Raw genomic sequence first — 12,500 nt, forward strand, 5'->3', positions numbered from 1 at the left:
TTGTGTTGCGCTGCGTCTCGCGTGGCCGAGGCATCAGGGAAGGATCGCGTTTCATTTGGCTTTGATTTCCGCGTAGCTGCCCCCGTCATCCCCCCTCCCCGAGGCCCCCTCCCTGGGCCTGGCCCCACCAAACTCCAGAGCGGCGTAGTTCAGCTCTCGCCTCTCCATTCCTTCCAGAGAGCCCGGAGGGTGGAAATCCCCGTCTTCTCCCTGCGCACAAAATGCACGGATCAGCGGCCAGAGACCGACCCTAGGGCTCCCAACCACACACCCAACCCACCCACCAATCCACCCGCGCCCCCAGCCAAGATCACAGAGTATCATGACAAACTAGTAGTAGCGTTACGAGTGGGACAGGAAGACATGAGATGTGTGAGGTTAGTTTGGGTTAGCCATGAGGTATGACGTTATATTTGTGCCTTGGGGGAGACTCTGAGCACAGAACATTTTATTTTGCAAGCACATTTTGAGACTAAATGTAACTAACGAAAAATAAAATTGTTTTTCGTGCTTAATTTTTTTGTCTGTATGTTGGCTATTATTCACAATAACACACAATAATTACTGATTTATAATAATTACAGACATTTTTGGAATTTTAAAGAATTTATTTGTAACTTATGGTGGAAAATAAGTATTTGGTCAACCATTCAAAGCTCTCACTGATGGAAGGAGGTTTTGGCTCAAAATCTCACGATACATGGCCCCATTCATTCTTTCCTTAACACGGATCAATCGTCCTGTCCCCTTAGCAGAAAAACAGCCCCAAAGCATGATGTTTCCACCCCCATGCTTCACAGTAGGTACGGTGTTCTTGGGATGCAACTCAGTAGTCTTCTTCCTTCAAACACGACGAGTTGAGTTTATACGAAAAAGTTCTATTTTGGTTTCATCTGACCACATGACATTCTCCCAATCTTTGCTGTATCATCCATGTATCCATTTTGGTATAAATTCAACTCGTCGTGTTTGGAGGAAGAAGAATACTGAGTTGCATCCCAAGAACACCACACCTACTGTGAAGCATGGGGGTGGAAACATCATGCTTTGGGGCTGTATTTCTGCTAAGGGGACAGGACGATTGATCCGTGTTAAGGAAAGAATGAATGGGGCCATGTATCGTGAGATTTTGAGCCAAAACCTCCTTCCATCAGTGAGAGCTTTGAACGGTAGACCTAATACTTATTTTCCACCATAATTTTCAAATAAATTCTTTAAAATTCCTAAAGTGTGAATTCCTGGATTTTTTTTTACATTCTGTCCCTCACAGTTGAAGTGTACCTATGATGAAAATTACAGACCTCTGTCATCATTTTAAGTGGGAGAACTTGCACAATCGGTGGCTGACTAAATACTTTTTTGCCCCACTGTAGATCACTCGTTAAATTGCGGACAAATCTACAAAAAAAAAACCTTTGAACCATCCATCTTCTTCCGCTTATCCGAGGTTGGGTGGCGGGGGCAGCAGCATAGAAGCCCTTAATTCGCTCTCCCCAGCCACTTTGTCCAGCTCCTCTCGGGGGATCCCGAGGCGTTCCCAGGCCAACTGGGAGACAGAGTCCACCCCGAACGTGTCCTGGGTCTTTCCCATGGACCCTTACTGGTCAGACGTGCCCTACATACCTCCCCAGGGAGGATTTCGGGGGCATTCTGACACTTTATCTGGCTCTTCTCGATGTGAAGGAGCCCAGGCCACCCGACGGAGGAAACTCATTTCAGCCGCTTGTACCCGTGATCTTGTCCTTTCGGTCATAACCCAAACCTCATGACCATGGGTGAGGATGGGAATGTAAATCGACTGGTAAATCTACGACGGATCCATACAAAGTCTTCACCACTACAGACGCCGCACCGCATCTCACGATCCACTCTTCCCTCACTCGTGAACAAGACTCTGAGGTACTGATTCTCATCCCAGTCCCTTAACACGCGGCTGCGAACTGATTCAGTGAGAGCGGAAGATCCTGGCCAGATGAAGCCATCAGGACCAGATAATCTGCGAAAACCTGCTCAGTGGCCCTGTGTCTGTCCTGGGACTGGAAGGTCGTGAGTTCATACCAAAGACTAGAAAAATGGGACTTATTGCCTCCCTGTTTGACACTCAGCATCAAGGGTTGGAATTGGGGGTTAAATCAGCAAGTGATTCCTGAGCGTGGACACCGTTGCTGCTCACTGCTCCCCTCACCTCCCAAGTGGTGAACATGGGGATGGGGATGGGTACGACGGATCCATACAAAGTCTTCACCACTACAGACGCCGTACCGCATCTCACGATCCACTCTTCCCTCACTCGTGAACAAGTCTCAGAGGTACTGATTCTCATCCCAGTCCCTTAACACGCGGCTGCGAACTGATTCAGTGAGAGCGGAAGATCCTGGCCAGATGAAGCCAACAGGACCAGATAATCTGCGAAAACCTGCTCAGTGGCCCTGTGTCCGTTCTGAGACTGGAGGGTTGTGAGTTCATTTCAAAGACTAAAAGAATGGGACCCATTGCCTCCCTGCTTGGCACGCAGCATCGAGGGTTGGAATTGGGGGTTAAATCAGCAAGTGATTCCTGAGCGTGGACACCGTTGCTGCTCACTGCTCCCCTCACCTCCCAAGTGGTGAACATGGGGATGGGTCAGATGCAGAGGATAATTTCACCACACAATCATTGGTACTTTAACTTTAACTATTAAAAAGCAGAGACCAAATCCTACAGCCACCAAACCGGATCCCCTCAACGCTCTGCCTGCGCCTAGAAATTCTGTCCATAAAAGTTACGACCGGAATCGGCGACAAAGGGCAGACCTGGCGGAGTCCAACCCTTACTGAAAACGGGTCCAACTTATTGCCGGCAATGCGGACCAAACTCTGACACTGATCGTACAGGAAACTTTATTCCACAATGTTTATAAAACGCTACTCACAATGTTAAAGTTAAAGTACGAATAATTGTCACACACACACTAGGTGTGGCGAAATTATTCTCTGCATTTGACCCATCACCCTTGATCACCCCCCGGGAGGTGAGGGGAGCAGTGAGAAGCAGCGGTGGCCGCGCCCGGGAATCATTGTTGGTGATTTAACCCCCAATTCCAACCCTTGATGCTGAGTGCCAAGCAGGGAGGTAATGGGTCCCATTTTTATAGTCTTTGCCCGGGGTTTGAACTCACGACCTACCGATCTCAGGGCGGACACTCTAACCACTAGGCCAGGGGTGTCAAACTCAAATACAGAGTGGGCCAAAATTCTAAACTGAACAAAGCCGCGGACCAAAGTTGAACAACTTAACATTTTAATAGGGACCCAAAACAAGTTTTGCATTGAATATTGAACAAGCAGGGCTTATATAACTTTATAGTGACATGCAAAATCGAGTTTTGTTGGTAGCGGGGTGTGTATATTGTAGCATCCCGGAAGAGTTAGTGCTGCAAGGGGATCTGGGTATTTGTTCTGTTGTGTTTATGTTGTGTTACGGTGCGTATGTTCTCCCGAAATGTGTTTGTCATTCTTGTTTGGTGTGGGTTCACAGAGTGGTGTAACAGTGTTAAAGTTGTTTATACGGCCACCCTCAGTGTGACCTGTATGGCTGTTGACCAAGTATGCCTTGCGTCCACTTGTGTGTGTGTAGAAGCCTCATATATTACGTGACCGGGCCGGCTCGCTGTTTGTATGGAAGAAAAGCGGACGTGACGACAGGTTGTAGAGCATGGGTGTCAAACTCTGGCCCGTTTAATTTTATTTGGCCCTTGAGGCAATATCAAATTAACATTGGAGCTGGCCCGCCGGTAACACCAAATACACCGCTAATACTCATATTTGCCAACCCTCCCGATTTTGCCGGGAGACTCCCGAAGTTCAGTACCCTTCTCGAAAATCTCCCTGGGCAACCATTCTCCCGATATCCCCCCGGACAACAGTATTGGGCGCGTGCCTTAAAGGCACTGCCTTTAGTGTCCTCTACAACATGTCGTCACATCCTCTTTTCCTCCATATAAACAGTGTGCTGGCCAAGTCACATAATATGCAGCTTTCACACAAACATATGCGAATGCCATGCATACTTGGTCAACAGCCATACAGGTCACACTGAGGGTGGCCGTATAAACAACTTTAACACTGTTACACCACACTGTGAACCCACACCAAACAAGAATGACAAAACACATTTCGGGAGAACACCCGCACCGTAACACAACATAAACACAACAGAACAAATACCCAGAAACCCTTGCAGCACTAACTCTTCCAGAACGGTACAATACACACCCCCCCGCTACCACCAAACCCTGGACACCTCATTTTTATTTTATTTTCGAATTTATTAGCCTGTGGAAAAAGTTAATGTTGATATTTACATCAGAAGGCTGCAAATAAAAAAAGATAATGCCCCGTTTCTATTAAATTTTATTTAATATACCACTGATGTTTTTGGAAAGTTGATTTTGCACTATTACGTTATGTGTTCCATGGGAGGAAGCCCAAGTACCCGGAGGGAACCCACGCAGTCACAGGGAGAACATGCAAACTCCACACAGAAAGTTCCCGAGCCCGGGATTGAACCCAGGATTACTCAGGACCTTTGTATTGTGAGACAAATGCACTAACCCCTGTACCACCATGCTGCCCTATTTAAGCCTTTCTTGTTCAATATTCATTGCAAAACTTGTTTGGGTCCCTATTAAAAGATTAATTTGTTCAACTTTGGCCCGCGGCTTTGTTCTGTTTAAAATTTTGGCCCACTCTGTATTTGAGTTTGACGCCCCTTATGTAGAGGATGCTAAAAGCAGTACCTTTAAAGCACGCACCCAATATTGTTGTCCGGGTGGAAATTCGGGAGAATGGTTGCCCCGGGAGATTCGGGATTCTCCTGGAAAAATCGGGAGGGTTGGCAAGTATGAAAATTAGCGCCACTGTATAATACCGGCGGGCCAGCTCTAATGTTAATTTATTATTGCCTCAAGGGCCATATGAAATTACACGGCGGGCAAAATTTGGCCCGCGGGCCAGAGTTTGACACCCATGCACTAGGCCACTGAGCAGGTGTTCAGGTTCAATTAACCAAATTAATGAAACAACTTACCTGTGTGGTCGTGTTGCACCAATTTGTTCTTGGTCCTCTTTTATTGACTCTATGACCGGTGAATCCGTGTTTCCGTTGAATTCATTTCCACGTACAGTCGCGATCAAAAGTTTACATACACATGTAAAGAAGATGGCTGTCTTGAGTTTCCAATCATTTTTTCAATTCTTATTTTTTTGTGATAGAGTGATTGGAGGACATACTTATTGGTCACAAAAAACATCCACAAAGTTGTTGTTGTTTTTTTCAATGTATCTTTATGGTTCTACTGAAAATGTGACCAAATCTCCTGGGTCGAAAGTATACATACAGCAATGTTAATATTTGGTTACATGTCCCTTGGCAAGTTTCACTGTAATAAGGTGCTTTTGGTAGCCATCCACAAGCTTCTGGTTGAATATTTGACCACTCCTGTTGATTGAATTGGAACAGTTCAGCTAAATGTGTTGGTTTTCTGACATGGACTTGTTTCTTCAGCATTGTCCACCCGTTTAAGTCAGGACTTTGGGAAGGTCATTCTAAGACTTTAATCCTAGCCAGATTTAGCCATTCATTTACCACTTTTGACGTGTGTTTGGGCTCATTGTCCTGTTGGGTGTTCCAAGACCCAACCTCCGGGCTGATGATTTCAGGTTGTCCTTAAGAATTTGGAGGTAATCCTCCCTTTTCACTGTCCCATTTACTCTCTGTAAAGCACCAGTTCTATTGGCAGTAAAACAGGCCCAGAGCATAATATTACCACCACCATGCTTGACGGTAGGTATGATGTTCCTGGGATTAAAGGCCTCGCATTTTCTTCTCCAAACATATTGCTGGGTATTGTGGCCAAACAGTTATATGATTGTTTCATCTGACCACAGAACTTTCCTCCAGAAGTTCCAAGTGATGTCAGATGCCAATGGAACTGGTGCTTTACAGAGAGGAAATGGGACAATGAAAAAGGAGGATTACCTCCAAATTCTTTAGGATAACCTAAAATCATCAGACCGGAGGTTGGGTTTTGAGTACAGTTGGGTGTTCCAACAGGACAATGACCCCAAACTGTCATGCCTGTTAAGCGAGGTTTATGTTTTGTCATGTTTTGTTTTGTTTTTGGACTCTTGCTTCACGTTTTGCATTTCCTGGTTTTGTTTGTTTCCATGCCAACCCATTGATTTTTCACCTTGCCATCCTAGTCACGCCCCGTCCCTCAGCTCTCACACCTGTTTCTCATTACCACTGCTATTACTTAAGTCATTTGCTTTCTGTTCATCGTTCTGGGAACTTTGCTTGCCAGCCTTCCTGCACACACACGCTACCCTTGCTGTAAGTTGTTGTATATATCCATCCATCCATTCCCTACCGCTTATTCCCTTTCGGGGTCGCGGGGGGCGCTGGCGCCTATCTCAGCTACAATCGGGCGGAAGGCAGGGTACACCCTGGACAAGTCTCCACCTCATCGCAGGGCCGTTGTTGTATATAGTCATAGTTAAATGCTTTTGTGCTAAGTCCTTTTGTTTATGTCCGTAGTTCATTCATTCCATCGTGCAAGTGTTTTTGTTTTCCTGTTTGTATTTTGTAGCCAAGTTCTGTACCTCCTTGTGAGCGCCCTTAGTTTGTTTATTCTTTATTATAGTGTTTAAATAAACAAATATGTACCTGAACTGTCGTCTGGCTCGTGCCAATCATCTTTTGAGTGGAAGAAGCAAAACAAGTCCATGTCCAGGTGTGACACAAACACACGTCAAAAGTGGTAAAGGAATGGCTACATCGGGCTAAAATTAAGGTTTTAGAATGGCCTTCCCAAAGTCCTGACTTAAACGGGTGGACAATGCTGAAGAAACAAGTCCATGTCAGAAAACCAACAAGTTTAGCTGAGCTGCACCAATTTTGTCAAGATGAGTGGTCAAAAATTCAACCAGAAGCTGGATGGCTACCGAAAGCGCCTTATTGCAGTGAAACTTGCCAAGGGACATGTAACCAAATACAAACCCCGTTTCCATATGAGTTGGGAAATTGTGTTAGATGTAAACATAAACAATGATTTGCAAATCATTTTCAAGGCATATTCAGTTGAATATGCTATAAAGACAACATATTTGATGTTCAAACTGATTAACTTTTTTTTTTTCTGCAAATAATCATTAACTTTATAATTTGATGCCAGCAACACGTGACAAAAAAGTTGGGAAAGGCGGCAATAAATACTGATAAAGATGAGGAATGCTCATCAAACACTTATATGGAACATCCCACAGGTGTGCAGGCTAATTGGGAACAGGTGGGTGCCATGATTGGGTATAAAAGCAGCTTCCATGAAATGCTAAGTAATTCACAAACAAGGATGAGGCGAGGGTGACCAATTTGTAAGCAAATTGTCGAAAAGTTTTAGAACAACATTTCTCAACGAGCTATTGCAAGGAATTTAGGAATTTTACCATCTACGGTCCGTAAAATCATCAAAAGGTTCAGAGAATCTGGCGAAATCACTGCACGTAAGCGATGATAATACTGACCTTTGATCCCTCAGGCGGTACTGCATAAAAAAAAAAACGACATTAGTGTGTAAAGGATATCACCACATGGGCTCAGGAACACTTCATAAAACCACTGTCAGTAACTACAGTTGGTCACTATATCTGTAAGTGCAAGTTAAAACTCTACGCCGGCTTCGCTGGACCCGAGCTCATCTAAGATGGACTGATGCAAAGTGGAAAAATGTTCTGTGGTCTGACGAATCCACATTTCAAATCATATTTGGAAACTGTGGACGGGGTGTCTTAAGGAACAAAGAGGAAAAGAACCATCCGGATTGTTCAAGGCGCAAGGTTCAAAAGCCAGCATCTGTGATGGTATGGGGGTGTATAAGTGCCCAAGGCATGGGTAACTTACACATCTGTGAAGGCACCATTAATGCTGAAAGGTCCATACAGGTTTTGGAGCAACGTATGTTGTCATCCAAGCAACGTTATCATGGACGCCCCTGCTTATTTCAGCAAAACAATGCCAAGCCATTTGTTACAACAGCGTGGCTTCGTAGTAAAAGAGTGCAGGTACATTCCTGGCCCGTTTGCAGTCCAGACCTGTCTCCCATTGAGAATGTGTGGCGCATTATGAAGCGTAAAATACGACAACAAGACCCCGGACTGTTGAACAATTTAAGCTGTACATTAAGCAAGAATGGTAAAGAATTCCACTTTCAAAGCTTCAACAATTAGTTTCCTCAGTTCCCAAACATTTATTGAGTGTTGTTAAAAGAAAAGGTGATGTAACACAGTGGTGAACATGCCCTTTTCCAATTACTTTGGCACGTGTTGCAGCCATGAAATTCTAAGTTAATTACGTATTATTTGCAACAACAAAAAAAGGTATAGGAGTTTGAACATCAATTATCTTGTCTTTGTAGTGCATTCAATTGAATATGGGGTGAAAAGGATTTGCAAATCATTGTATTCCGTTTATATTTACATCTAACACAATTTCCCAACTCATATGGAAACGGGGTTTGTATTAACATTGCTGTAAGTATACTTTTGACCCAGCAGATTTGCTCACATTTTCAGTAGACCCATAATAAATTCATAAAAGAACCAAACTTCATGAATGTTTTTTGTGACCAACAAGTATGTGCTCCAATCACTCAATCATAACAAAAAAAAAAGTTGTAGAAAATGATTGGACCATGACATGATGTTCTTTTGATTGCGACCGTATGTGCTTGCAAAATGAGTTTTCCGTGCTAAAAAAAAAAATCTGCATTTGCGAGCTGAAAATCAAGGCACAAACTTAACTCCGTGGAGAGGCGGCCATGCGAGGAAAAAAACAGCGTGCAGAAAACGCAAGCGGGTATGCGAGGATGCGTCACCAAAAAAAAAACAACAACAAAAAACGGCGTGCGGCGGGCTTTCTTTTCGGAACCTTACCGTGGTCTCCTCTAGAATGGAGTTAAACTTTGAGCCCAACAGCTCTGTCTTAAGCTGTGCAGGAGTTAGGGAGAGAAAGAAGAGACAGAAGAAACGCAGAGAAGCGATGAAAGCAGGAGAAAACAGTGTTTCCAAAGGTCAACTAGTGCAGTGTTTTTCAACCTTTTTTGAGCCGAGGCACATTTTTTTGCGTTGAAAAAAATCCGGAGGCACGCCACCAGCGGAAATCATTAAAAAAACGAAACTCAGTTGACAGTAAAAAGTCGTTGTCGCAATTGTTGGAAGACTGTAAAGCAGGGGTAGGGAACCTATGGCTCGCGAGACAGATGTGGCTCTTTTGATGACTGCATCTGGCTCTCGGATAAATCTGAGCTGACATTGCTTAACATGATAAGTAAAGGATAATTCCACTTGTAATAAGTGTTAAAAATTATGCTCAAAACATAAAACATTCTCATGCATTTTTAGTCCATCCATCCGTTTACTACCGCACCTATTCAAGAAGTTGCGTTAAGAAGTTATGTATTTATTATTGGTTAGTGTGGGGCTTGTCCTCCTGGGGGTTCTTCAGACCACCAAACACCGACATGAGAGCCCGTTTCATGGTTACACTATTGTTTTATTTTTCAATAAGTCTCTCAGTTGCTTTCCAGCAATTGTATTTTTCTCTTTCGTCCTCACTCGCGCTCTGGCTCCAGCCCCAACCCCGTCTCTCCTCCTGGCTGCTGCTTATAACAGAGCGACAGGTGATTAGATAACAAGGCTCAGGTGGGCCATCTACGCAGCTCTCGCTGATTTCGAGGCCGGTCCTGGCACACCCCAGTTCGCTGCAGGCCCGCGGGCCACGCCCCCTCCACAGTTAGCTTCAGAATAACAATGTTATTACAAAGAATAAGAGCCCTATTATAACCTAGAAATGTTGGTCTTACTTAAAAATGCACATGTTTAGTTGTTAAAAAAAAATATTATATGGCTCTTACGGAAATACATTTGAAAATATTTGGCTTTTTGGCTCTCTCAGCCAAAAAGGCTCCCGACCCCTGCTGTAAAGCATAAGCAAGCATGCATCAATATAGCTCTTGTCTCAAAGTAGGTGGACTGTCACCACCTGTCACATCACCTCGTGACTTATTTGGACTTTTTTGCTGTGTGTAGTGTTTTAGTTTTTGTCTTGTGCTCCTATTTTAGTAGCTTTTTCTCCTTTTTTTTGGTATTTTCCTGTAGCAGTTTCATGTCTTCCTTTGAGCAATATTTCCCGCATCTACTTTGTTTCAGCCATCAAGAATGTTGCAGGTGTTTTTATCCTTCTTTGTGGGGACATTAGTGATTGTTATGTCATGTTTGGTTGTACTTTGTGGACGCCGTCTTTGCTCAGCAGTAAGTATTTGCTGTCGTCCAGCATTCTGTTTTTCTTTATTTTGTAGCCAGTTCCGTTTTAGTTTCGTTCTGCATAGCCTTCCCTAAGCTTCAATGCCTTTTCTTAGGGACACTCCCCTTTTGTTTATTTTTGGTTTAAAGGGGAACATTATCACCAAACCTATGCAAGCGTCAATAAATACCTTGATGTTGCAGAAAAAAGACCATGTATTTTTTTAACCGATTTCCGAACTCTAAATGGGTGAATTTTGGCAAATTAAACGCCTTTCTGTTTATCGGTCTTTTAGCGATGACGTCAGAACCTGACGTCACCGAGGTAACACAGCCGCCATTTTTATTTTCACATTACAAACACCGGGTCTCAGCTCTGTTATTTTCCGTTTTTTCGACTATTTTTTGGAACCTTGGAGACATCATGCCTCGTCAGGGTGTAACAACACTAACAGGGAGGGATTCAAGTTGCACCACTGGCAAGAAATCTGCCGCCAGACCCCCATTGAATGTACCAGAGTGTCTTCACATTTGACCGGTGATGCTAAGACAGACATGGCACAGAGATGTATGGATAACCTGCAGATGCATTTGCAACGATTAAGTCAACTAGATCACAAAGGTGAGTTTTGTTGATGTTGTTGACTTATGTGCTATACAGACATATTTGGTCACGGCATGACTGCCAGCTAATCGATGCTTACATGCTACGCTAATCGATGCTAACATGCTATTTACGCTAGCTGTATGTACATTTGAAACTAGATACCCACATTTAATGCAAAACAAACACTTATCAATCGACGGATTTAAGTTGCTCCAGTGTCACAAGATGCGAAAGTCCTGATCGTTTGGTCCGCACATTTTACCGGCGATGCTAATAAGGCAGCCATGCTATGGGCCACTTCATTAGGTACACCCACGCTATGGCCGAATAGCGTCAATAGCTATTCGCTCAATAGCTTCAGTTTCTTCTTCAATTTCGTTCTCGCTATCTGCCTCCATACTCCGACCATATGTTTCAATACATGCGTAATCTGTTGAATCGCTTAAGCCACTGAAATCCGAGTCTGAATCCGAGCTAATATCGCTATATTTTGCTGTGGTAACCGCCATGTTGTTTGTAATGGCAGCCCTGTATGACGTCACAGGGAAATGGATAGTGGTTTCGAAGATAGCGAAAATAAGGCACTTTAAACCTTTATTTAGGGATATTCCGGGACCGGTAAAATGTTGAAAAAAAACTTCAAAAAATACAACAAGCCACTGGGAACTGATTTTTATTGGTTTTAACCCTTTTGAAATTGTGATAATGTTCCCCTTTAAGCATTAGACACCTTTTTTGCCTTCACACTGCCTGCCGCTGTTTCCGACATCTACAAAGCAATTAGTTACCCGCTGCCACCTACTGATATGGAAGAGTATTACAGGGTTACTCTGCCGAGCTCTAGACAGCACTGACACTCGACAACAGCACATCATTTTCGGACTATAATTACTGGTTTGCAAAGAATATTTTTAACCCAAATAGGTGAAACTAGATGATCTCCCACGGCACACCAGACTGCGTTGAAAAACACTGAACTAGTGGGAGAGATGCCTGCACGGGAGGATGGGTGGGGGGGGTCGGGCAATTCGACAAACTCCACCACTCGGAACTTTTCCCCCCAAAAACAAGGAGCGAACGGTCATGCAACATCAGCACGTCTCACCACTTTCTTCCTCAGATTTTGTTTGTCCTTCTTGGCTGCGCTGTAGTACAAAGCGGGGTTCTCCAGTACCACGTCCTGCCTAGGGTAGCCATTGTCTCTGGTAGGGGGGTGGAATAGGGGGAGGAGTCACATGGTCAGACTCCGCTGACGCCCACCGCAGGGCGACACGCCAAGCCTGGGCATCCATTTTAAAACACGCTCCGTTTCGGGTTATGCTGTGGATGTGAGTCGCGTCGTTAATTGGATGGGTTTAGTCGCGCTCGTATGATTCGGGGAAGATTGGAATTTGGGGGTGGGGGAGTGGGCGGGGGATGGGGGCGGTCCGAATTACTGGGCAACCTGGTTAACTTGTGTTGGTTTTTTTTAGTGAGTCAAGGATACAAAAGCAGTATGAGGGTGAGAATTCATGCCGGAGAACATAAGAATTAGTCTTCTCCGTCAGAGATTGGAC

At 44.3% G+C, this 12,500-nt stretch overlaps 1 protein-coding gene across 10 annotated transcripts in view; it reads right to left on the minus strand.

Annotated features, from left to right (window-relative positions):
* Positions 1 to 12,500, minus strand: part of mag (myelin associated glycoprotein) — an 88,209-nt gene that overhangs the window by 545 nt on the left and 75,164 nt on the right. For 7 of the 10 annotated variants that reach the window (XM_061881886.1, XM_061881887.1, XM_061881888.1 and 4 more), the window contains 3 exons: positions 12,050 to 12,146; positions 8,970 to 9,023; positions 1 to 210 (listed from right to left, as the gene is read on the minus strand). The exon at positions 1 to 210 is cut by the window's left edge. In XM_061881886.1, the coding sequence (XP_061737870.1) occupies positions 52 to 210; positions 8,970 to 9,023; positions 12,050 to 12,146 (310 nt within the window). In that variant the 3' untranslated portion in view covers positions 1 to 51. The remainder of the gene's footprint in view (positions 211 to 8,969; positions 9,024 to 12,049; positions 12,147 to 12,500) is intronic. The other 3 variants (XM_061881884.1, XM_061881893.1, XM_061881892.1) reach the window with 3 other exon arrangements.

Source organism: Nerophis ophidion, linkage group LG21 (genome assembly GCF_033978795.1).
Source record: "Nerophis ophidion isolate RoL-2023_Sa linkage group LG21, RoL_Noph_v1.0, whole genome shotgun sequence".
Lineage (NCBI taxonomy): Eukaryota > Metazoa > Chordata > Actinopteri > Syngnathiformes > Syngnathidae > Nerophis > Nerophis ophidion.